The sequence below is a fragment of the Theropithecus gelada genome, chromosome 4 (genome assembly GCF_003255815.1).
Source record: "Theropithecus gelada isolate Dixy chromosome 4, Tgel_1.0, whole genome shotgun sequence".
Classification (NCBI taxonomy): domain Eukaryota; kingdom Metazoa; phylum Chordata; class Mammalia; order Primates; family Cercopithecidae; genus Theropithecus; species Theropithecus gelada.
In genome coordinates, this window is record NC_037671.1 from 88651062 (window position 1) to 88677491 (window position 26430).

Sequence of the window (26430 nt, forward strand, 5' to 3'; positions counted from 1 at the left end):
TACACCACTGCACTCCAGCCTGGGCGACACAGCAAGACTCTATCTCCAAAAAAAAGAATATTCTTATGAGACAGTCCCACTTACATTAAATGCATATTACAATTTACCTCAATAAATCAACACATACATACCAAAATTCGGATATATAAGAAAATAAAATACATACATTATACAATTTATCTGGAAACATTATCCACAGTATTTAAATATCCAAAGAGCACGCTTATTGGAAACTTGCACCATCTAAACGTACGTTTCTGTAATGTTTAAACTTTTTGCAACAGATTACCTTTATAATTAAAAAGTTATGTGAAAAAAAACAACAAAAAACCAAACAGCTGAAAATTTGGTAATTCAGCCTCTCAAGTATAACAAGTCAAAAATAACAAAAGAACATACCTGCTTCAGCAGACTCTTGACATTGCCAGAGACGATGTGTTGACAGATGAGCTTCTGAACTATTGGGTGTGATGCCCTGTCAAGCTGTGTTAAGAAACCCAAACAAAAACCCTAGAAAGAAAACACAAATATGCATAATGCTAAGTAACCTTCTGCAATACAACCAAACTTATTTCTAGAACAAAATTTAACCTCTTGGGTGATGCTGCTTCCCAACTTTTAAATATAGTAAGGTGGTAGATAAAGGGAAGGGTAGGCCAGGCACGGTGGTTCACGCCTGTAATCTCAGCACTTTGGGAGGCCAAGGCAGGAGGACAGCTTGAGCCCAGGAGTTTGAGACCAGAGTGGGAACACAGTGACACCCTGTTTTTATGTATAATTAAAAATAAAAATTTTAAAATAAAAAGTAAAATATTTAATTTAAAAGGACAGGGTAGATGTGGTATGAGGTATTCTGGGCTGATCTGACTAACTGGAAAGCACAGGCCATCTGGCATATGCATCCCTATTCCTTCCTTCCCATGAACCCATCCAGCAAGCTCATATCCTGTCAAAGAGACTTCAGAAAGACCTCATAGAGTGAACGCTGAATGTTGCCACATGGATTGGAGGCTGCAAATCGCAGAGCCCGGCACAGAGTTCGAAGGCTGTAGTGAGGTCTATGGCCAGTGCCATCCACCAATTTGGTCCCCGACTCTTTCCGCAAAGCTGTGTAGAAGCTACAAATAGAATAAAGGTCAGGCAATTTTATTTACTAATAAGTATCCATTATTATCGATTCTCTACAGAAAACCCAAAGGACATTTTTTAGATCACAAATCGTCATGCTTGCATACAACTTCCTAGGGCATGCATCAAAATATCTTAGTCTCTTTTAAATCTACTTTTCACGTACTCAGAGCTATCTTTCAAAATAAAAAAAAATGAACACCTATTTCCTTTAGGAAACTGGGAAGTACAACGTGCAATTCCTCTAGCAAAAAGGTACTGAAAAAGAGAGGTGAGAAGTTTCTGTGTTCCACAGTCTGTTCAAGCTTAAGAGGCAAACAAAGTTCCTGTGCAATCTAAAATGGGGATGAATAAAGACATGGCAAACAATGCATGGTGTTTTGAAAGGCTACAAATATGGCTATAATCAGTACTGACAAAACGTTAAAAAGCAGGAGGATACGATTACCATTACTATTGTCACTATCACACTTTAGAAGTCCTAATGATGACAGGATGGGAAAAGCTTCAGACTGAAACATGAGTATCTTGCACTTTGTGAAATTCATGATCAATTAGCACCACAAGATCAAATGTAACCAAGTGTGCATGCATCACAGATGAAATCCAAGTTCCTGTCCAAATGCGCTTTGTCTTATCTCTTTGCTATCTAAAAAAATATTTTTTCTTTTGTAGAAAGAATCTATGTTTTGGAACTGGGTTTTTAATATATGGAATATATACTACTTGTACTCTCAGTATTTTATAAGTACCTCATTTTATCTATCTCTTTAGATAAAATGAGGTACTTATAAAAGTTTACCTTTAGCATCTGGAATCTTAACTATACATATTTACACTTTTGTCCAAATATTCTTGGCTAACAGAAAGTATTCCAATTTAGGGTGTGGTGTGGTAAACCGTTCTGAAGCATTCTAAACACACGCCTCGTTGACTAATCTATTTAATATAGGATTTCAAGACCAGGTGCTGTAGCTCATCCCTGTAATTCCAGCACTTTGGGAGGCTAAGGCTGGCAGATCACTTGAAGCCAGGGGTTCAAGACCAGCCTGCACAACACTGTATCAAAAAAAAAAAAAAAAAATAGAACTCCAAGTCTTCATTTCCTTACATCCTACTCAGTTTTATATGTAATTTTTTTCACTTATCACAACCTAAAATTACGGTACATGACTTCTCCAGAATTAAAGCTCAATGAGAAGAACCAGGATTTTGTCTGCCTTACTCATAGCTATATCCCTAGCACCAGGGCACTCAATAAGTATTTGTATTAAGGAAGAGAAAAAATACACAAATACGTAGTAAAACATTAATATCACCCTATTTCAATCCTTTTACATGTTGTATTTCTTTCTAGAGAACACACAGTTAAGTTAGTGGCCCAGAATGATACAATTAGTTTCTCATAGAACCAATACTAGAATTGAGGTTATCTGACACAAGAGATTGCACATTGTCTATATGGCATACAAAAAAACAGGAATAAGTCTCAAATTAAAGCACCAAGCCACACAACTACTCTATTATTTATTAGGCTAAGCTTCCATTAATTCCAAACCTGACACAATTATATGAACCCTTTTCTCCTTATATCCCACGTAGCTACTACAAATATTGCAAATAGAAAAGTAATCTTCTTCAAGACAGGTCAAAATGCAAGCCATGTACATCTCCAAGAATTCAAACTCTCAGCTATGAATATACAGGTAATCAGGAGAGCATTATCTGATAGTTTATATCTTCTCATAAGTAGTGATTCATAGCTTTCTATGTAATTTCCTTAGAAAAACCTGAAGGAGTTCATACTAGGTTCCAACTTTACCAGAGAATCTAAATAATAATCCTGCTATCAGTTTTCTCAAGTTAGAAGTAAAAAAGAATGCATATTTGTGTGTGTGCACGAGTAGCACATTTTCATGTTCAGAGAAAGAGTTTATAAAGACATACCAAACAAAGGGAACCTACTTTATGATTCCTTGCACTGTATTCTTGTTCACACTCAATCCTTTCAGATAATCTACAATAAGAACCTGTAAGTCTTCTTTACTTTCCAATTCTTCTACATAAAGTTCTGTGAACCTGTAAAACAATACATAATAAACACTTTTTAGGAAGTTAATACAATTACGTTGACAATAGAAAAACATGAAACAGAAAAAGATATGTCAGCTCATTTTAACTGCTTATAGTATAAAATGTCTTTCAACCTGAGATAGAAACTGATCATAATTAAAGGACAATGTAACCATTACCAAAAATATACCATTATTGCTTCTTCTATGCAATAAGTCTTCTATGTATAGTCCTTACAAGAAGAAAAAGACACAAAAATAAGAATTAATTATCCTCATTTTCAGGTGTTTATCATAACCACATTTGTTTAAAAAAATAAGTGCAATAAAAAACAAGCCCCTCAACATCAGAAACAAAATGGTTGAAGAGAAAACAACTACTTTAATGTAGTTTCTAAAGCTTCCCTAAGAAGCTTTTATTACTTTATAATGAAGAGACAGGATCTAATAAAGTTACTATTTTAAAACTCAAAATGAAGTAAACGGTTACCAATAATAAATCTGGTCATTTTTTTTCCCCAAATGTTACATACATAAAACACCAACAACTAAGTACTTTGTTCATGTCAGTGCTTATTGGTGAAAAATAAAAGAAACTTAAAATGCCTTTTCAAATCATTAGCCTCATCCAAAGAGGACTGTGTTCCTAAAATGTACGTATACTGGTATATGCTTTCCTGTTATATTGTGTTATGAAATTTTTCTAATCGCCAAAAGATTATCTGAGGAAGAAAAGATTTTTATTTTCAACAATATCCACTGACATACTAACACAGAGGGAAAAATTCTCCAGTGTTCTGAAGATTCCCATATGCCTACCACCTACAGAAAGTACAGGAATATGACAAATAAGGTAGTAAAGATTCCACTATCAGAGGCAATTTCAAGCATTGCTTTAAAGTTTGGTTACATTAATATTACTAATCTATAAATAAAGAGAATCTTAAAAGGAAGTCTTGGTAATCCCAGCACTGTGGGAAGTCGAGGCAGGCAAATCGCTTGAGCCCAGTTAGACATCAGCCTAGGCAACATGATGAAATCCCATCTCTGCTAAAAATACAAAAAATTGAGGCTGGGCGCAGTGGCTCACACCTGTAATCCCAGCACTTTGGGAGGCTGAGGTGGGTGGATCACAAGGTCAGGAGTTCGAGACCAGCCTGGCCAACAGAGTGAAACCCCGTGTCTACTAAAAAAAAAAAAAAGAAAAAAATAGAGAAATTAGCCAGGCATGGTGGCGCATGCCTGTAGTCCCAGCTACTAGGGAGGCTGAGGCAGGAGAATCACTTGAACCCAGGAGGTGGAAGTTGTGGTGAGCCAAAATTGCATCACTGCATTCCAGCCTGGGCAACAGAGTAAGACTCTGTCTCAGAAAAAAAGGAAAAAAAAAATAACTGGGTGTGGTGGCATGTGCCCATAATCCTGGCTATTCAGGAGTCTGAGGTGGGAGGTGGGAGGACCACTTGAACCGGGGACTTGCAGTGAGCCAAGATCACACCACTGCACTCCAACCTAGGCAACAGAGCAAGAACCTGTTGCAAAAAAAAGAAAGTCTCCAAGAACCAACCCCTCACCTGTTTCTTATTCCTGGTGGGAGATTTCTTTTGCCTACATCAGTTGCTGGATTCATGCAGGCAAATAAACGGAAGTCAGGATGCCGAACCAGTGGCTCTGTTAAGAGAAAATTATAAATTTTCAACAAAGGTATGATTATCTAATTCCACAGAACCCCCCAGGGCCAGCCAGCCTGATGCTGGCTACTCACACCATCCTTGTCTTTTCTGAAACTCCCCTGAAATAACTATCCAGACCTATGTATTCAATCTAATCTTATACTGCAGTCTTTTGTGGTATGTTTATTCACTGTTACTTATCTTTTACCAACCATTTACCTGTTATTTTATAAGTGTGTCTATTATCCACAACTCAAATACCTTGTCAAATTATACTATTCTTCTTTGCATTCCCCATACCACCCAACAACAGCTCAAGGTACTTTGCAGAAAATTAATATCTAAAGAATGAACAAATTTCATTGGGAGGCCCACGTCATCCTTCTAACCAAAAAAAAAAAAAAAAATCTCACTCTAAAGTGGCCGTAGGGCTGGACAGCAAGTCAAATCCCAAGGGACTCAAGTGCTACTACCTGTGTCTCCTCGATCCAGCAACACCAGGGATCCAGAGGATCCTTCAAGCAAACCACTCAGACATTCTAGTATTTCTGGAGCAGCCAAGTTAATCTCATCCAACAAGATCCACTCTCCTTTCTTTACAGCCTGAGCTAATGTACCCTAGAAAAAGATAAAATAAAATGTTAAGAATGTGTCAAATAAAGGCACACTTGCCAAGAATAGTTATGCAAGCAGGGTTAGAAACAGAGGCACAGGCCCATCAAGGTATAGGCCCATCAAGTAGGAAAGATTTGCTATACCTTAACTGCCCACTGGCTGACAGCAGATAGGTAGAGTTAAGGCCAAGTTAATTTTTTAAATGTCCAAAAGGGTCAAGGGAGTATCTCTGAGCCTAACACAGAGACGCAATAAACTAAATCCTCTCATTATGTGGATGGTCAGGTAAATAGCTTACATTGTAGTCAGGTGTTTAAAGGCACCCAAGTGGCTATTAAAACTCAAAATAAATACAGGGTCAGGCTATACCAAGATTAGACAAATATCTAAATCCCAGAGTGTTTAGTGATTCTCATACACAACCTTTCACACCTGCTGAAAATCAAAATGCATCATCCTTTGACTTTAGTACACTCGTGTTATCTCTTCAAATTCTATTTCCTAGAGCAATACAAACAAATCTAATAATCTACTCAGTTGACACATCAAAAACTATTTTACTATTAAGGCTGCTTTATGCTTTTGTTTTCATGCTAATCCTAACAAAGAATCTACTACAAATTTAACTGAAAAACATAAAACAGAACAAATATATTAACTCCAGTATATTACTAAGTCATAAAACATAAGCCTTGTTTTGAGAACACAACAATTTAATTGGTTTTAGAAATAATCCTATTAAAAATAATTCTGGGCTGGGCACGATGGCTCACGTCTGTAACCCCACCACTTTGGGAGGCTGAGGCGGGCAGGTCACTGGAGGTCAGGAGTTCAACATCAGCCTGACCAACATAGTGAAACCCCATCTCTACTAAAAAATACAAAAATTAGCCAGGTGTGGTGGCACACACCCTTAATCCCAGCTACTCAGGAGGCTGAAGCAGGAGAAACGCTTGAACCTGGGAGGCGGAGGTTGCAGTGAGCCCAGACCATGCCATTGCACTCCAGCCTGGGTGACGAAAGCAAAACTCTGTCTCAGAAAAAAAAAAAAAAGGAATAGTTCTGGGGCCAGGGTCAGTGGTTCATGCCTGTAATTCCAGCACTCTGGGAGGTCAAGGTGGGTGGATCACCTGAGGTCAGGAGTTCAAGATCAGCCTGGCCAACATGGCAAAACCCCATCTCTACTAAAAGTACAAAAATTAGCCGGGCGCGGTGGCACACACCTGTAATCCCAGCTACTCTGGAGGCTGAGGCAGGAGAATTGCTTCAACCCAGGAGGCAGAGGTTGCAGTGAGCCAAGATTGCGCCACTGCACTCCAGCCTGGGTGACAGAGTCAGACTCTGTCTCAAAAAAAAAAAAGAGTTCTGATGACCAAATTTTCCACACCCATAACGTATGGTTGAGTAGACCTTCTTTGTTACTAAAACACTATCAAGTAAGACTCCTGCTTCCTCTAGGGCTTGATCTAAGGACTGTCACAGAAATGAATTTTTTTTAGATGCCAAAGTCACAAATATTTAACCAAGTTGATCCTTCCTACAGGGTTACAGGACAGCAAACAGTAGAGATGTCCATGCCTTGGGATTAAAATTGGGGCACTGAAGTGAACGGGTCCAAATCCCTCTCACATCCACACACTCTTTCCCTGGAGACACACATGACAAGAGAAAGAATCCAGAGTTCACTATCTGTCATCAATTGCATCTTTAAAAATAATAATAGATCCAGCAATCTCACTTCTGGGTATTCCCCCAAAAAATCTGAAAACAGTATGTCGAAGGGATGTCTGCAATCCCATGTTCATTGCACCACTATGCACAACAGTCAAGATACAGAATCAACCTATGTTTCCAACAACAGATGAATAAAGAAAATGTTGTATATATACATATATATAAACAATAGAATCCTATGAAAACTTATTCAGCTTGAAAAAAGAAATAAATTTTGTCATTTGCTATGACATAAACAGAACCAGAGAATATTATGCTAAGTGAAACAAGCCAGGCACAGAAAGACAAGTATCGCACGTTCTCACTTATATGTGAAATCTAAAACAACAGAACTCAAACAAGCAGCCAGCAGAATGGTAGTCAGCAGAGGCTGGAGAGTTAGGGAGTATAGAGTAACAAAAGTATAAAGCCCTGGCCGGGCGCAGTGGCTCACGCCTGTAATCCCAACACTTTGGGAGGCTGAGGCAGGCAGATTACGAGGTCAGGAGATCGAGACCATCCTGGCTAACACGGTGAAACCCTGTCTCTACTAAAAATACAAAAACAAAAAATTAGCCGGGCGTGGTGGCAGGCACTTGTAGTCCCAGCTGCTCAGGAGGCTGAGCCAGGAGAATGGCGTGAACCTGGGAGGCGGAGCTTGCAGTGAGCCGAGATTGCGCCACTGCACTCCAGCCTGGGGGACAGTGAGACTCCATCTCAAAAAAAAAAAAAAAAGAAAGAAAGTACGAAGCCTTAAATTAGACAGAAAAAATAAGGTTTCTTCCCTGTGAGATATATATTGCACAGCATGGCAACCATGCCATAAATAGTAAATAATAATGTATTGTACATTTCAAAATTACTAAGGCAGTACATTTCAAATGTTCTCACCACAGAAATTGGTACGTGAGGTGATGAATATATTAATGAGCTTTAGTTATTTCACACCGTATTCATAAATCATAACACCATTTTGTACTCCATGAATATATACAATTATAATTTATCAATTTGTACTTTCAAATTCTTTATTTAAATAATGATGGTGCTCATTAAGACCTTATAATTGCCATAATTACCATGAAAGACATTTTTCAAAATCTTCCCCCAAAATCATTGTTTCATTAAGACAATACACAATAGTAACCTGCCTGAAACTTTGTTTTGCATAAAATCACCATTACCATAAGCTAAATAACGAAAACAGAAATACCTCTACAAATGCAAACAATAAGGTATTTTCAGTCATTTTCATCTGTTGTTGGGCATGGTTGAGTCTAAGACCAAATGCTTCCCATTTCTCTTTTATGAGTAACCCTAAAAAAGAAGACAGACAAGAATTTAGTACACATTTTGAGTTGTAATATATACAACTTTTAAACATAAACAAATACAATTAACAAAACACACAAAAAGTAAGCATCTTACACAAAACACTAAGTCTAAAAACTTATATAATGCTAACTAAATGCCAGACATGACACTAACTAGCCCAGATATATGCATATACATGTATTAACTGCCTCATTTATCCCTCACAACAACCCTCTGGACTAGTTATTTTTATTCTGCTTTACAGATAAGGAACCACACAGAAGTAACCTAAGCCAGCAAAAGCCTCTTGGCTATGGAATCTAGCTCCTTAGAAACAAGCTTTTTCTCAGGAAATGTGCCTTACTGACCACTAAATAGTACTTGCGCATCAGCATTACCAGTCATCTGTTTTTGTGGAAATCATGTAAAGAATGGGGCACAATACTTCACAATTAGTCACTTCTGCCAAAGTCCCAGAATCTCCAATTTGTATTGCTTTACTCTTCGCCAAAACTCTTAACCTGTTAACTAAAGCCCAGCCCCATGCCCTCCCCCATGGCAGCCTGGGTCACATCCTTACCAGTTTCACTCTCTTTTCCATCCTTGTTAACAGCAGACTTGTGTACATGCTGCATTAGTCTCAGGAGATCATGCCACCGTTTCTGTCTGTAACAGGTCTGAATGTGCCCCAAGAACGTAAAGTTTTGTTTCTTGGAAAATGTCTGAGCAAAGAGTTCCTCAAATGCCTCCCGCAAGGGTAGCCAAATAAGCTTATGGTCCACCGGTTTATAACTGAAACAGACATAGGTAAATGTGACTCACAAACTTATAAAGTTAACAAAAGTTAGAAAGCATGGCTCAGAAAATAGGAGTAGGTCTCAGATTTCATTTAATTAAAGTTAGAAACACTACCGAAATATTTAAAATCTACATTACAGTTTTAAATTGTAATCTGTTTACCTCATCTCAAGCATTTGAATGGCCTATAATGAAGGTAAAAACTATTATTAGATAAAAAGTGTTATGAAAAACTAGCCTAGCATGGCTGCTCACATTTATAACCCCAGCACTTTGGGACACTGAGGGGGTCGGATCACTTCAGCCCGGGAGTTCAAGCCCACCCTGGGCAACATGGCAAAATCCTGTCTCTACAAAAAAATACAAAAATTAGTCAGTCGCAGTAGCACACACCTGCAGTTCCAGCTACTTGGGAGGCTGAGGTGGAAGGCTTGAGCCCAGCAAGTGGAGGTTGCAGTGAGCCAAGAACACACCACTGCCACTCCAGCCTTGGCAACAGAGCCAGACCCTGTCTCAAAAAAATAAAAGTAAAAAAACCCTGAAAGTCCCACTTGAATAGTAAAATTCACATCATTTATTTTACCAACATGTCTACATAAATATGTATAGGGCATAATAACAAACCATCCATATTTCATTAAAGTTGACCAAAATCCAAGGAAAAATAAGTATCTGAAATTGATCTACACATGTAAATTAAACACAGCTCATACATTATCAGTTAGAAGAAGGAAGAGTAGGAGACAGCAACGATGATATTGCTTTCAATGGGATAAAAATTAGGGTAGGGCACGCAAAAAAAAAAAAAAAAAACCTTAGCTATTGCAATGGTTTGTGGTACTCCAAAGCTCAACCTGTACTTCTTAGTATTTTGATCTTTGTTATTCCTTAGCATTAAATTCCTCTGGCTAATGAGCTAGGAAATTAACTTAAATTTGAATATTTGGGGGAGGTAAGAGATAACTTTTTACAAGGTTGAAAAACATTGCTCTAGCTTAAACATACGATGTCTAAGAGGCAATACTTATTCCTAGAAAATCTTAAGTATACAATTTTGTGTAGCATACCATTACAATTCAAGAAGAATGAGATAAACTTTATTTCCATGAAAAATAAATTGAGAACTGAAAAGGTACCAAAAACATAATAAGGGAATTCATGGATTACTGCTGACTTACTGGCCTAGTGAGGGAGAAACAATGAGATGAGTAAAACCCAATGGCCTGATACTGAGCATCTGAATCTGAGAGTCCAGTTCCAAAGAGAAAAAGTTGAAGAGGAATGTCAAACTCACTTTCACTTACTCACAGCACTAACACATTAGTATATGCATTTCTTTAGTCCATTTATTTAACAAAAATGTATTGAGGCCAGGCACAGTGGCTCATGCCCGTAATCCCACCACTTTGGGAGGTCAAGGCGGGAGGATTCCCTGAAGCCAGGAGGTTAAGACCAGACTGGGTAACAAAGCCAAGACCTTGTCTCCATAAAAAATTTTAAAATGGCCAGGTGCAGTGGCTCAAGCCTGTAATCCTAGCACTTTGGGAGGCCGAGACGGGCGGATCACGAGGTCAGGAGATCGAGACCATCCTGGCTAACCCGGTGAAACCCCGTCTCTACTAAAAAATACAAAAAACCAGCCGGGTGAGGTGGCGGGCGCCTGTAGTCCCAGCTACTCAGGAGGCAGAGGCAGGAGAATGGCGTAAACCCAGGAGGCAGAGCTTGCAGTGAGCTGAGATCCGGCCACTGCACTCCAGCCTGGGCGACAGAGCGAGACTCCGTCTCAAAAAAAAAAAAATTTTTTTTTAAATTAGCCAGGTGTGGTGGTCCCATCTGTAGTCTCGGCTACTTGGGAGGTTAAGAAAGAAGGATCACTTGAGCACAGGAGTGTGAGGCTACAGTGAGCTATGATAACACCACCGTACTACAGTCTGGGCAACAGAGCAAGAACTCATCCCTTTATAAAAATTGTTTTGAGCACCTGCTATATGTGTTAGCCATTGAGTCAACAAGACCCACAAGGTCTTACTGCTGTGTAGCTTATAATCAAATGAAAGTGACAACAGGCCAGGGGCGGTGGCTCACGTCTATTAATTCCAGCACTTTGGGAGACTGAATAGGCGGATTTCTTGAGCTCCAGAGTTCGAGACCAACCTGGGCAACATGGTGAAACCTTGTCTCTACAAAAAAATACAAAAATTAGCCAAGTAGGCCAGTGTGTCCCTGTAGTCCCAGCTACTTGGGAAGCTGAGATGGGAGGCTTGTTCAAGCTCAGGAGGTCAAGTAGTAGCTTAACTGCTATAAACATAATGTAGGGTAAAAGCTGAATGGGTGATGTGAGTTTTGGTAATCTGAATATCACAGTCAGGAAAGGCTTTGTTGAGGAGGGGACATTTGAAGGATACCAAAGTCAAGGAAGGATGTGTGCTAAGCAGTTATCTGTGGGTGCAAGGAGGCCACACAAAAGGAATGGCAAGCATTTAGGTGCAAAGCAGAAGAAAGTGGTTGGAGCTCAGCAGCACAGGGGAAGGTGGGAGATGATGTCAGAGAAGTACCACTGTCAGATTATGAAGGGCTGTACAAATCAAACATTTTATTCTAAATCTTTGTATTTTATCCTAAATGGATTGAGAAGTTCAGTGGAGGAACCTGAGGAAGAGAGTGAGACCAGACTGGGTAACAAAGCAAGACCCTGTCTCCATAAAAAATTATACTTTATTGGACCGGGCGCGGTGGCTCACGCTTCTAATCTCGGCACTTTGGGCGGCAGAGATGGGTGGATCACGAGGTCAGGAGACCGAGACCATCCTGGCTAACACGGTGAAACCCTATTTCTACTAAAAATACAAAAAAAATTAGCCAGGCATGGTGGCGGGCGACTATAGTCCCAGCTACTCGGGAGGCTAAGGCAGGAGAATGGCATGAACCCGGGAGCAGAGGTTGCAGTGAGCTGAGATCGTGCCACTGCACTCCAGCCTGGGAGACACAGCGAGAATTCGTCTCTAAATAAATAAATAAATAAATAAAACTTATACTTTATCTGATTATATTTTAAAGGATTATTGTAACTCCTAAACAAAAAAGACAATAAAGAGATTATGAGTAGAAGCAAAGATAAGAGATCAACGCAATGGACTAGACAATAAACTAGAACGACAACAGTGAAAATGGTGAGAAATTGAACAAAATATACGTGTCATTTAAATAAAATTGCTAGTCTTTTTATTTATTTTTTAACTTTTTATTGTAAAGACAAAGTCTCACTATGTTGCCCAAGTTGGTCTCCAAGACCTGGCCTCAAGCAACACTCCCACCTTTGCCTCCCAAAGTGCTGAGATTACATGCATGAGCCATTGCTCCAGGCCAAAACTGCTAGTCTTGAAAATAGTATAAATGGGATCCAAAGTTAACTGAAGAAGCAGAGTAATGGTTAAGAACACAGACACTCAAGACTGCTTAGGTTCAAATCCTGGATCTGCCATTTTCTTGAATAAGTGACTTATCTCTCTTTGCCTCAGTTCTCTCATGTTTAAAATATAGAGAATAACAGTCCGGTTTCTCACATGGTTTTAAGACCAGCCGAGTTAACACAAAAAAAGGACTCAAAACAGTGCCTGGCACATAATGACTGCCATAGAGAGTTAGTGGATAATTAATGTCTCTGTTATTATTGATCTATTGAATTTATGAAAAAGGCAGCTTAATATTTCAAAGTAGACTGAGTTTCTTAAAGAAAAGCTCATTCAGGCCAGGTGCTGTGGCTCATGCATGTCATCCCAGCACTTTGGGACGCTGAGGCAGGCGAACGACTTGAGGTCAGGAGTTTGAGACCAACCTGGTCAAAATGGCAAACCCCATCTCTACTAAAAATACAAAAATTAGCTGGGCCTGGTGGCGGGGCCCCTGTAATCCCAGGTACTCAGGAGGCTGAGGGAGAAGAATCACTTGAGCCCGGGAGGCAGGGGTTACAGTGAGCTGAGATCATGCTGCTGCTCTCCAGCCTGGGCAACAGACTCCATCTCAAAAAAAAAAAAAAAAAAAAAAAAAGGAAAGCTCCATTCATTTAAAGCTGAGCACAGTATTACCTAAAGCCCTTAAGTCAACACATATTTCAATACATGAAAAGATGAAAAAACATACATTTCAGAAAAGAATAAATAAAACAAAATCAACTGCAACACAAATATTCAATGGGAACCAACCTGACACCTCAGAGAACTGAGGCTATAAACTACAAACAACTAAAGAGCAAGATTTTCAAACCGTCTTCTGCAGAAAGGCACCTTAGCAGCAGGTCCAGAACACCTGCCTTCATGAAAAGTAACTGTGCTTATACCTGTTACATACACTGGAACCACATGTAAGCATTCATGTGAGAATGGCTACACAAAATTATAACGGGAAAAAACAAAGTGTAAAAAGAACGTAAAATGTACATGCTGAGTAATTAGAATGATAAACCCTTTCTCTTCATGTCATGGGCAGCGTTCTGAGTTCGAATTGTATGCTCCTGCCATACCCTCTTCCGGGCATTTTCTTTTAAAGACTGTTCTATGGGTGGGTGGCAAGGAAGATGAGGATTGGCTGCTTTACTGCTATTTCTACAATATCTTTAATTTTCCTCTATTTTTTCCCTTCTTTCATTGCCAAGCTCTCCAGGGAAACTGGTCCTTCTCAATACGTATCTGTTTCTCCCTCAGAAGCTGCCCCTCTGAAGCCCATTCCCTATAGTAAGTGCTATGAACATGCGCTCTGTATTTTGCCCTTTAGTGCTAGACTTTCTCCTTCTGGAATGATGTTATCTGCCACATCTAAGTCTTCCATGCCCTCTACTCTTTTTCAAGGATTCTCTTGGGCTCTTCCCCACCTGCAACTCTTGGAATTTATGTCTCTACCTACAGGTAATGTGAAGGTCTACATGCTGCTTACCAGAAGCCCATGTTAAATAAAATGACAAAAATGAGTTTAAAATTAAATGAAGGAAAAAGACATATCATGCCAACACTAATCAAAAAGCAAGAAGCACAAAAGAATAAAAAGCAAGGAGGTAATGGACAATGGACACTAACAAAGAGCAAAAGACAATTTGCCATAATGTAAATAATTTGATGGTCTCTAAGGCCCTTATTTTTATAAAGTATCTTTACCCATAATAATAATTGTTTCAAAAATCAATCTAGGGCAGAGCACAGTGCCTCACGCCTGTAATTCCAGGACTTTGGGAGGCTGAGGCGGGTGGATCACCTGAGGTCAGGAGTTTGAGACCAGCCTGACCAGCATGGTGAAACCCTGTCTCAATTAAAAATACAAAATTAGCCAACGTGGTGGTACATGCCTATAATCCCAGCTACTCGGGAGGCTGAGGCAGGAGAATTGCGTGAACCAAGGAGGCAGGCATTGTAGTGAGCCAAGATAGTGTCATTGCACTCCAGCTTGGGCAACAAGAGCAAAACTCTCTCAAAAAAATAAATGAATAAATAAAATCAATCTAGGCTGGGGCACAGTGGCTCACATCTGTAATCCCAGCACTTTGGGAGGTCAAGGTGGGAGGATCACTTTAGCTCAGGGGACCAGCCTGGGCAACATAGTGAGACCTCATCTCTACTAAAGTTCAAAAACAATTAGCTGAGTATGGTGGCACATGCCTGTAGTCCCAACTACTCAAGAGGGCCAAGGTGGGAGGATAGCTTGAGCCAGGGAGGTCAAGGCTGTAATAAGCCCTGATGGTGCCACTCCACTCCAGCCTGGGTGACAGAGTGAGACCCTGTCTCAAAAAAAAAACAAAAATAATTTTTAAAAGTTTTAAAAATTAATCTAAAAAGGCCAGATACAGTGGCTCATGCCTGTAATCTCAGCACTTTGGGAGGTTGAGTGGGGAGGACTACTTGATCTCAGGAGTTCAAGATTCATCCAGGGTGATATGGTTTGGCTGTGTCCCCACCCAAATCTCATCTTGAATTGTAGTTCCAATTCCCACGTGTTGTGTGAGGGACAGGTGGAAGGTAATTGAATCATGGGGGTAGGTCTTTCCCGAGCTATTCTCATGACAGTGAATAAATCTCATGAGATTAGATGGTTTTATAAAGGGGAGTTCCCCTACACAAGCTCTCGACTGCCACCATGCATGTAAGACGTGACTTTGCTCCTCCTTGTCTTCCGCTATGATTGTGATGCCTCCCCAGACATGTGGAACTATAAGTCAATTAAACCTCTTTTCTTTGTAAATTATCCAGTCTTGGGTATGTCTTTATCAGCAGCGTGAAACAAATGAATACAATGGGCAACAGAATGTGACCTCATCTCTACAAAAATAGAAAATAATTAGCTAAGCATGGGGGTGCATGTCTGTAGTCCCAGTTACTCGGGAGGCTGAGGCAAGAGGATGACATAAGCCTAGGACGCAGAGGCTGCAGTGAACTATGAGGGCACCATGGTACTCCAGGCTGGGCAACAGAGTGAGACTCTGTCCCCCCCCCCAAAAAAAAGAGTTAAAATTAAATAAACAAATAAAATCCAAGACCAGCTACAGTGCCTGTAATCCTAGCACTTTGGAAGGCCCAGGCAGGAAGATTCCTTGAGTTCAGAAGTTCCAGACCAGTCTGGGCAACATAGTGAGACCTCATCTCTACTAAAAATAAAGCAGCTGCATGTGGTGGCTTGTGCTTACAGTCCCAGCTGCTCAGGAGGCTGAGGTGGAAGGATCACTTGAGCCCAGAAAGTCATGTTTATGCCGCTGCACTCCAGCTTGGGTGACAAAGTGAGACCCTATCTTTAAAAAAAAAAAAACAAAAAAAACCCCCAAAGGATCCAGATTTGCAAACCAGGTTATTATTTAATATTGGACACATGCAAAACATATTTAACATAACTTATAAAACAGACGAAACCAGCAATACAGCCTGAGGATAGGAATATTTATCTTTTCCCTATCTCATCTTTTTGCCTACAGCTGAATTTTGTTCTCCATTCCTTTGCCTTTTTAAAAACTTTTTGGTATTCTCATCTTCTACAATGATTCTTAAACAAGGGAGTCACCTATTCATCTATAACATAATATATGCTAAAGATTTTATTTAAATCTCTTTGTAGTAAAACCACAATGAGATACCATCTCACACCAGTTAGAATGGTGATCACTAAAAAGTCAGGAAACAACAAGTGCTGGAGAGGATGTGGAGAAACAGGAACACTTTTACACTGTTGGTGGGACTGTAAACTAGTTCGACCATTGTGGAAGACAGTATGGTGATTCCTCAAGGATCTAGAACTAGAAATACCATTTGAGCCACCCATCCCATTACTGGGTATATACCCAAAGGATTATAAATCATGCTGCTATAAAGACACACGCACACGTATGTTTATTGTGGCACTATTCACAATAGCAAAGACTTGGAACCAACCCAAATGCCCATCGATGATAGACTGGATTAAGAAAATGTGGCACATACACACCATGGAATACTATGCAGCCATAAAAAAGGATGAGTTCATGTCCTTTGTAGGGACATGCATAAAGCTGGAAACCATCATTCTGAGCAAATTATTGCAAGGACAGAAAACCAAACACTGCATGTTCTCTCTCACAGGTGGGAACTGAAAAATGAGAACACTTGGATACAGGAAGGGGAACATCATATACCAGGGCCTGTCGTGGGGTCGGGGGAGAGGGGAGGGATGGCATTAGGAGATATACCTAATGTAAATGACGAGTTAATGGGTGCAGCACACCAATATGGCACATGTATACATATGTAACAAACCTGCACGTTGCGCACAAGTACCCTATAACTTAAAGGATAATAATTAAAAATATATATATCTTTGTAGTAATGTAAGAGTACAGAAAACAAGGCATATTTCCAACTACACAAAAATTGAGAAAAGGCTCAATGGCTCATGTCTGTAATTTCAACACTTTGGGAGGCTGAAGCAGGACTACTTGAGGCCAGGAGTTCAAGACCAGCCTAGGCAACAGAGCGAGATCCTGTTCAGGGTCTTGCTTTGTCATCCCAGCTAAAGTACAATGGCATGACCACAGTTCACTGCACCCTCAACTTCACAGGCTCAAGTGATCTTTTCAAATTGAAATGTAAGTTGCATTTTCTTTTAATAACTGATGCTGACCTACTAACAAGGAAAAACAGATATATTCTATTCACCAAGTTGGCACCAAAACAAAATTCTAATTAATCATATTTTGAGTACCACCTTTTTGTGTCATCAATTTGCATCACAAATGTACTGTTTACTCATTATATTTAAAACAACTTGCAATGGCTAACATAACACAACAAATTCACGATAGAAGAGAAGGACCCAGTCCGTGTTCAGTTAGTACAAGATCAATGCCATTTATGTTAGGACTATTTAATGGCATGAAATTCCTAAAGACATATAGATACAGAATAGAGAGAAATAGACCAGGCATGGTGGCTCATGCCTGTAGTCCTAGCTACTGGGTAGGTTGAGGCAGAAGGATTGCTTAAACCCAGGAGTTCAAGGCTGTGCTAAGCCATGATCACACCACTGCACTCCAGCCTTGGTGACAGAACAAGACCCTGCCTCCCACAAAACAAAAAAAAGAATTAAGAGGCCGGGTGCGGTGGCTCACACCTGTAATCCCAGCAATTTGGGAGGCCGAGGTGGGTGGATCACGAGAGATCAAGACCATCCTGGTCAACATGGCAAAACCCCATCTCTACTAAAAATACAAAAATTAGCTGGCTGTGGTGGTGTGCGCCTATATCCCAGCTACTCAGGAGACTGAGGCAGAACAATCACTTGAACCCGGGAGCCGGACGTTGCAGTGAGCAGAGATCGCGCCACTGCACTCCAGCCTGGTGACAGAGCAAGACTCCGTCTCAAAAAAAAAAAAGAATAAAGATAAATATATACAGCAGTATAGACATGTCTGCTTAAATGAAAAATCACATATATTAATAAGAACAGATTGCCAAGTTCCTCAACCAACCAACCAAATATAAGTAAAATAAAACCAAGGTAGAAAGGCTGGAGCGCAGTGGCAAAATCTTGGCTAACTCCAGCCTCTGCCTCCCGGATTCACCAATTCTCCCACCTCAGCCTCCCTACTAGCTGGGACTACAGGCGCACACCACCAAGCCCAACTAATTTTCGTATTTTTTGGTAGAGATAGGATTTCACCATGTCTGCCAGGCTGGTCTCGAACTCCTGACCTCAAGTGATTCACCCATCTAGGCCTCCCAAAGTGCTGGGATTACAGGTGTGAGCCACCACACCTGGCCCAGAACTTACACTTTAGATCAACTGTACTATATAGACAAACATTAATTGATTATATACTTGCCTGCTTTTTCTCCTTCTTCCAGCATATGACCTTTGAGAACAAGGGCCTCAAGTGTTCGTTAAAATGAAGAGAAACATCTACACACCCATGAGCTCCTCAATAAATTCAAATAAGTACCTTGCTGTGGTTGGGGGGTAAGGTGCAATCTTGCTCAAGATGTCTTAGAGAGACTAAGATGAGCAATGTCCCACCATAAATCTTACTCAAAGCACCACACACACTGATGGTGGGACCCTGAGGAAACTAAAATAGGCAACTCACACCTTAAGTCTTACTCAAGGGAGTTTACCCTTTTTCCTGCACACACACAAGACCAGAAGAATGACTGATCCTTCGCCTTAGCTTCATTGCTATGCTAAAAATCACACCCATGCTAATGAGACATGGGACACATGAAGAAATATGTTATCAAACTGTTCAAGTGCCAGAAGTTCCCTGCCTCTACATGCTTAAATATCACTTTGTTCCCACTTTAGCCCCTTAAAATTACTTTCCTGACTGTCTTAGTTGGGCCAGCCATAGAATTCTCTCTTTCGTGCTACCTCCCTGGTACCCTGCCAAAAGCTCCAATAAAGCCTTATCTGAGGAAACTTTTTCTATTGCACAGAGCACCCTATAACCTGTGGTTGTAACACTAAGGAAACAGTATTTCTTACCTCAAGTAATAAACACAAAAATAAGAAAAACATTTTAAGCCACACTTACCCTCCAAGCAAGTCTGCAGTATCACTTTGCTGATTCATATTGACAACTCTCAAACGGTGGCCTTTTATAAAGAAAGTGCAAAAGTGTTATTCCAAAAATTTAAAGACCGATAATATCCAGTGTGCTCCTTAAGGCTGTGGGAATATGGCATGGGGCTTTATTTTCTGAGACAGACTCTTGTTCTGTCAACCAGGCTACAGTGCAGTGGCCCAATCATGGCTCACTGCAGCCTCAACTTCCTGGGCTCAAGTGATCCTTCTGTCTCAGCCTCTCAAGCACCTGGGACTACCGGCATATACCACCACACTTGGCCAATTTTTTTATTTTTTTTGTGGAGACATGGTCTCATGATGTTGCCAGGCTGGTCTTGACTCCTGGGTTCAAGCAATCCTCCCACCTCAGGCTCCCAAAGTGCTAGGATTACAGGCATGAGCCACTGCGCCCAGCAATAAGGTAAATTTTCAAATGTGCATTTGCTCTGAATCATGACAGCCCAGAAGTTGAAGACCAACCTGAGCAACACAGCGAGACCTCGTTTCTACAAGAAACTTTAAAAGTTAGCCAGACGCGGTGGCACAGGCCTGTAGTCTCAGCTATCTGGGAGGCTGAGGTAGGAAGATCACTTGAGCCTGGGAGGTCAAGGGTGCAGTGACCTGTGAGCTCACCACTGCATTCCAGCCTAAGCAACAGTGCGACTCTGTCTCAAAAAGAATAAAAATTTTTTAAAAAATGAGGTATAATGCAACATGTAGAATATAATCCCATATCTGTTTTGAAATAAAATCTATTCATATATGTATTTGCATAGGCAGAGATTAGAAATAATTTAATAATAATCTATTTAAAGTAGTTAGTTCCAGGCAAAGAGATTATATGTGGGGTGCTGGCACTTTTTAAACTCTGTGGTCTTTGGATTTCATATTTTTAAAAAAGGAAAAAAAGTAGTCAGTGTGAAATGTCTGGGGGCAGATTTATTTCCTCTAGGGATTACCTGTAATGTGAGCCAAGTATTGGACAGTAGAAGTTTTGCCAGTTCCGGTCTCTCCCACCAGCAACACAGGCTCCCCTTTGCTGACACACACTGCAAGCTGCTCAATGAGAACAGAGGACGGCCGTGTAGCAGCAAAAGTGAACTTCTTCCTGGAAAGGAGAAAAAAGAGTTTAAAAACCACGCTGCAAGCTTCTCCCAGTTTTGCTCTGGGAAACCAGATATTCCAGGTTCAACAAACAAGGATGAGAAAACAGCTCAGAGTAATTGTCTTCAAGTTATACCAGATAGTCTTACAACATACAAAAATTACAGAATTTAGTTTTTCTGCAAACACCGAATACTCACACATCTGATACCACGCTAGGCTCTGAAGATTAAAAAGATCAATAAGACAAGACTATCTGTACCAGTTAGCTCATCTTGGACAAATTACTTAATGTGTCTTAGCCTCAGTTTCCTCACCTGTAAGATGTGGGTAACAACAGTACCGAGTTGTAATAGGTTAATAATCTTCCCCAAATTCATGCCTACCCAGATCCTATGAATGTGACCTTATTTCAAAATAGGGTCTTTGAAGAAATTTAATCAAATTAAGATAAGGTCATATTGCATTAGGGTGGGTCTTAAATCCAATGACTGGTGTCCTTATAAAAGGAAGATTTGGTGACACAGAAATAAACACACAAGGCAGGGCGCAGTGGCTCACGCCTGTAATCCCAGCACTTTGGGAGGCCGAGGCGGGCAGATCACAAGGTCAGGAGTTCAAGACCAGCCTGGCCAATATGGTGAAACCTCATTTCTACTAAAAATACAAAAATTAGCTGGGCGTGGTGGCAGACACCTGCAGTCCCAGCTACTCAGGAGGTTGAGGCAGGAGAATCGCTTGAACCCTGGAGGTGGAGGCTGTAGTGAGCTGAGAGCGCGCCACTACACTCCAGCCTGGGCGACAGAGCAAGACTCCATCTCAAAAAAAAGAAAAGAAAAAAAATACACACACAAGGAAGAAGGGCCATGTGATAAGAGAGACAGAACTTAACAGTGATACAAATACAAGCCAAGGAACACCAAGGACTGCTGGGAGCCAAAGAAACCAGGAAGAGGACAAGCACTGTGGCTCAGGCCTGTAATCCCAGCACTTTGGGAGGTCAAGGCAGGTGGATCACCTGAGGTCAGGAGTCGAAGACCAACCTGGCCAAGATGGTGAAACCCCGTCTCTACTAAAAATACAAAAATTAGCTGGGCATGGTGGCACATGCCTGTAATCCCAGCTATTCGGGAGGCTGAGGCACGAGAATCACCTGAACCAGGGAGCCACAGGTTGCTGTGAACCAACATGTACCGCTGTACTCCAGCCTGGGCAACCCAGTGAGACTCTGTCTCAAAAACAAAAAAAGAAAAGAAAGAAAGAAATCAGGAAGAGGCAAGAAAGCATTCTGCCCTAGAGCCTTCAGAGGGGAGGAGCATGGCCCCATTGAAACCTTGATTTTACACTTCCAGCCTCCAGGACTGCGAAAGAATAATGTCTATTGTTTAAAACCACCAAGTTTATGGTAATTTGTTATGGCAGCCCTAGGACACTAATATATTAATTCACAGGATTATTACAACCACTACATGAGAAAATACATAAAGCACTTAGTACACAGTCAGACATGTAATAAGTATTTAAAGTTACCTCGATCTCAGAATCTTATATAACCCCAGCCTTCCAGGAATTTAAAGACTGATGTTAGACATAAGCCTGACTTCCAACTGAGGCTTACTTCACTAAATACACTGCAGTGAATAAAATCAATAATTCATCTTTGGTAGTGCCAAGTCTTTAATGACTTTCATTGCCTCTTTCACCTATTAATATCTAATTTCACAGAACATACTTTGGGAAAACACTGCTTCTTCCTATATAGTATACTACAGATATCACAGTTCAGACATGTGTTTTGCACAAAGAGAAGAGGCTGAGCCAGACCTTCTATCAAGTTTCTGGAAACCCCACAGTTGGCAGCTTAGTTTAGAGCCCTACTTACCTCTGCATGTGAACAGCCTCACTTTGTTTCCGTAGAAGCCGCACTCGACCCACTTGCAAATCTAGCTCATTGATCACAATTTCTGGTTTATAAAGTTGACAAAAGAATTCAGCCTGTGGGAGATAAGATTTTACCTGAGTAAAAATCCACACGCTTTTTGAGTATTTCCTCATCCAGAGGCTTATTTTGGCCCTCAAATTAGCAGTCTACAAAGAATCATTCTCTACTTCCCAGACAGTTGAGTTGGCTTTTCATAAAGAAATTTTTTTCATTTTCCAAACTTCTAATACTGTGTTTTCAAAACATTTATCATTCCCTAAAATGGTACTTTTCAGATAAGCCCTACCTATACATGGAGTGAACACACTGATATATCCGATAAAGTGAACAGTAAGTCTACACCTAAAAGGTAAGAAAAAAAAAATCAGACAAATCTTTCTCTAGCTATGCGCTCCTCTGCTTTAAATTTCTAACATAATGTAGGAAATCATGGTACATCTGACTACAGCCAAAGCAAAAAGAGCTGTGGCAGATGCTCCTGGATGTCTACCCAATAGCCATTCTTCTCTTCTCCAAAGAACACAGATTTTGTTCAGGTTTGGGGCAGGAGTAAAAGAAGCAAAGTGCTCTTGGAAAAGTGAGCCCTTCTACAACAAAAGATGATGAATATTGGTGGAATGAATATTCATGGTGTTTTCATTATTCTTCCTTATGATTAATATATGTATCATTTAAGTCCCTTTCAGTAGGACGTTTTATGACCTCCAGTCAAAACCATCCCAACTATTTCAGAAGCCTTATAAAAATCTCTACTATTGTAAAATTCCTGACATAAGATCTTTTAGAGTCACCATTCATATGAGAATGTCAGACATCTGCTTCAAGATGAGCCGAGACATTTTTTCCAGACACCAATGCCACTGCTGAAAGGATCCCTCCTCCCAAAATACGTATGACATAAAACAAGAATGGGAAAATATTAACAATGTCAACAATGAAACTAAGTAGTGAGTATCCAGGTATTCACTGGTACTACTCTTCAACATTTTTTGTTTGGTTGATTGGTTTTCATTGGAGAAGGAGTCTGGATCTGTCGCCCAGGTTGGAGTGCAGTGGCACAATCTTGGCTCACTGCAACCTCTGCCTTCAGGGTTCAAGCGATTCTCCCGCTTCAGCCTCCCGAGTAGCTGGGAATACAGGCATGTGCCTCCACACCCAGATAATTCATTGTATTTTTTTTAGTAGACACAGGGTTTCACAATGTTGGCCAGGCTGGTCTCAAACTCCCAACCTCAGGTGATCCACCCACCTCCGCCTCCCAAAGTCCTGGGATTACAGGTGTGAGCCACCACACTCGGTCTCTTGCCAACTTTTCTAATAAGGGAAAATAATAAAAAAGATGGAAAAACTCTGTGCATTAAGTTATAGACAAAGGTATTACTAAAACATAGTTACAGTCCTGAGTCTATTACCTACAAAATAAAATAAATGCTCACTAAAACACTGAAGAAGATACAAGACATGAGGAAGCTCCCTTTAAGAATATGGAACATGGCCGGGCACAGTGGCTCACGCCTGTAATCCCAGCACTTCAGGAGGCAGAGGCTGGTTGGATCACCTGAGGTCACGAGTTCCAGACCAGCCTGACCATCATGGAGAAACCCCATCTCTACTAAAAATACAAAATTAGCTGGGTGTGGTGGCGCATGCCTGTAATCCCAGCTACTTGGGAGGCTGAGGCAGGAGAATCGCTTGAACCCAGGAGGTGGAGGTTGTGGTGAGCCAAGGTCGTGCCATTGCACTCACGTCATTTGGGAGTTGTATGCCCACAAGAGGCCGCAATAAAAGCGCCAACTTTTACAAAAGAGGCACCACTGCAAAAGCTGTTCCAAATAAGGCCTAGAGACCAGCAAGCAAGCAAGCAAAAAATCCTAGCCTCCTTTCAACAGGAAAGTAAAAAAACAGCACACATACCTTTTTTCTAGAAATGTTCAATTTGCTTCCAATAACTTCCGCCATTTTCAGTTTGCTCGTATGCTCAGAAAGCATTGCTGTGAAACAGTCTAGAGCCTATCAAAATAACCAAGGTAAATGCTGACTGATTTTTAAAATAATACGTTAATCACAGAGCATCATTTTCCTGGCCACGAGAGGGAGAAGCACAAAATCCAGCAGGAATATTTCTCTAAAAATGAAGGCAGTGCAAATAAGGAACCAACCCAGGACTCAGGACCTGACCATAACGGCAAGATAGGACATGAACAAATATAAATAACTGACTACTGAAATACTCGCAAAATAATAAAAAGCACCCAACAAAACACCCCACTTTGCAAATCCTAGCTTCGGGCAAAGAAGAGCAATTAGTGTTGACCACTGGGTATGTGTTTCAAGGAGAACTGACTCATATAGTGCTGAGGTAACATCAAAAGACTGCTTTCTAACCGTAAGAGAAACATTAGGTGTGCAACACCTCATGGTCATTATCTTAACCTAGTACTCAATCTTAGCAACTACCAGTGAGCCAACCAGTTATGTCTTCCGACGTAATGAAACATAAAATACCACCAAAAATGGATTGTACCCCAAAAATGTTAAACTTGAATTCATCAAGCATTTTCTGTATTTTCTATTTACAGAAAATATGAGAGATAAAATAAGGTAAAGGACACCACGAGTGTGGAATTGAAACTATCTTTGCAAAGATTACTACAGCAATCTAACATGGCTGACTCCGTCTTACTTCTAAGCCTCACAGGCTGGCCATCTTCACTCATTCCTAGGCATAGGACAAGCTAACCATGGTAGGAATTTAGTTTATAGTTTAACTTGGAAGCAAGGATGATAATAGTCCCTCCCTAAAACTAACCCCCTCTTTGCTCAGGGACCAAATACTCACAATGAAAGACCACAAAATTAGGATTAGGATTATGGGAGGGACCTTAATTCTGTTAAAATGTAGGTATAGTTTCTATAATCCCTTACTGCTCAGGAGTCATATGGCCAGAGGTCACAAGATTTGTGGCTTCCCCAACTGCTCCTATAGATAACAACACTATCACAAAAACTAAAATTGGCCTTTTGAGGTGATTTTCAGATTTTTGCATTCTGGCAACTAACCCCACCTGACTCAGTCACCCCTCCCAGAAGCAGACTCAGTATACAAGACCACTTTCCACATCCCTATGAGTTCATCCCCAACCAATCACAGCACCCATTCCCTAGTATCCTGCCCAGCAAATTATCCATAAAAACCCTAGCTTCTGAGTTATCAGGGAGATTGATTTGAGTAACAACTCCATTTCCTATATGGCTAGCCTAGCATTCATCAAGCTCTCTTGAAGACTGCTTTGAGTAATAATAAAACTGGTCTCCCATACAGTGGGTGCTGCGTGAATTACTCTATTGCAATTCCCGTCATGATAAATTTTCTCTGTCTAGGCAGCGGGCAAGGTGAACCCATTGAGCAGTTACAATCTGATCTATTTTCTTTTCTTCCTTTTTAAAAGTATTTTATATTTTTGTTCTGACAGTTGAAATACTCAGAATACAACACTTAATATACAGCATTGCCTCAACTGATAAAAAAGAGAAAATAGGCCCCAAATACTGCAAATGGCTTTTGTCTCAGAGGTAGAGTCAGTAGTTAAGTTTCTTCCATCATCTTTTCTATTGTTTTTTAACAAGAAGAATCTAGTCCTTTCAAAATTAAAATATATTTTAAAGCCGTAATTTTAAGTAAAGTCAGTTTACAAGACGCCAAAAGACTCAAATAATGGCAACCCTAACATTTAGTAAAAAGCAGGAAAACTTATACCCAGAAATCTAAAGTTATGAACATCAATATTAAAAATATAGGATTTACTATTATAATACAGTTGTCCCTACGTATTCCTGGGGGATTGGTTCCAGGACCTCTCACAGAAACCAAAATCTGAAGATGCTCAAATCGCTTATATAAAATGGTATAGGGTAACCGGGCGCGGCGGCTCACGCCTGTAATCCCAGCACTTTAGGAGGTCGAGGTGGGCAGATCACGAGGTCAGGAGATTGACATCATCCTGGCTAA

General features: G+C 40.5%; 1 protein-coding gene across 2 annotated transcripts in view; it reads right to left on the minus strand.

The window, feature by feature from the left end:
• MDN1 (midasin AAA ATPase 1) overlaps nucleotides 1-26430 on the minus strand; it is a 185658-nt gene that overhangs the window by 112746 nt on the left and 46482 nt on the right. For both annotated transcript variants that reach the window (XM_025384538.1, XM_025384537.1), the window contains exons 12-22: nucleotides 24336-24431; nucleotides 22362-22474; nucleotides 20335-20483; nucleotides 19344-19404; nucleotides 9093-9304; nucleotides 8412-8515; nucleotides 5344-5488; nucleotides 4772-4868; nucleotides 3094-3207; nucleotides 971-1118; nucleotides 400-510 (exon numbers count right to left, since the gene is read on the minus strand). In XM_025384538.1, the coding sequence (XP_025240323.1) occupies nucleotides 400-510; nucleotides 971-1118; nucleotides 3094-3207; nucleotides 4772-4868; nucleotides 5344-5488; nucleotides 8412-8515; nucleotides 9093-9304; nucleotides 19344-19404; nucleotides 20335-20483; nucleotides 22362-22474; nucleotides 24336-24431 (1350 nt within the window). The remainder of the gene's footprint in view (nucleotides 1-399; nucleotides 511-970; nucleotides 1119-3093; nucleotides 3208-4771; nucleotides 4869-5343; nucleotides 5489-8411; nucleotides 8516-9092; nucleotides 9305-19343; nucleotides 19405-20334; nucleotides 20484-22361; nucleotides 22475-24335; nucleotides 24432-26430) is intronic.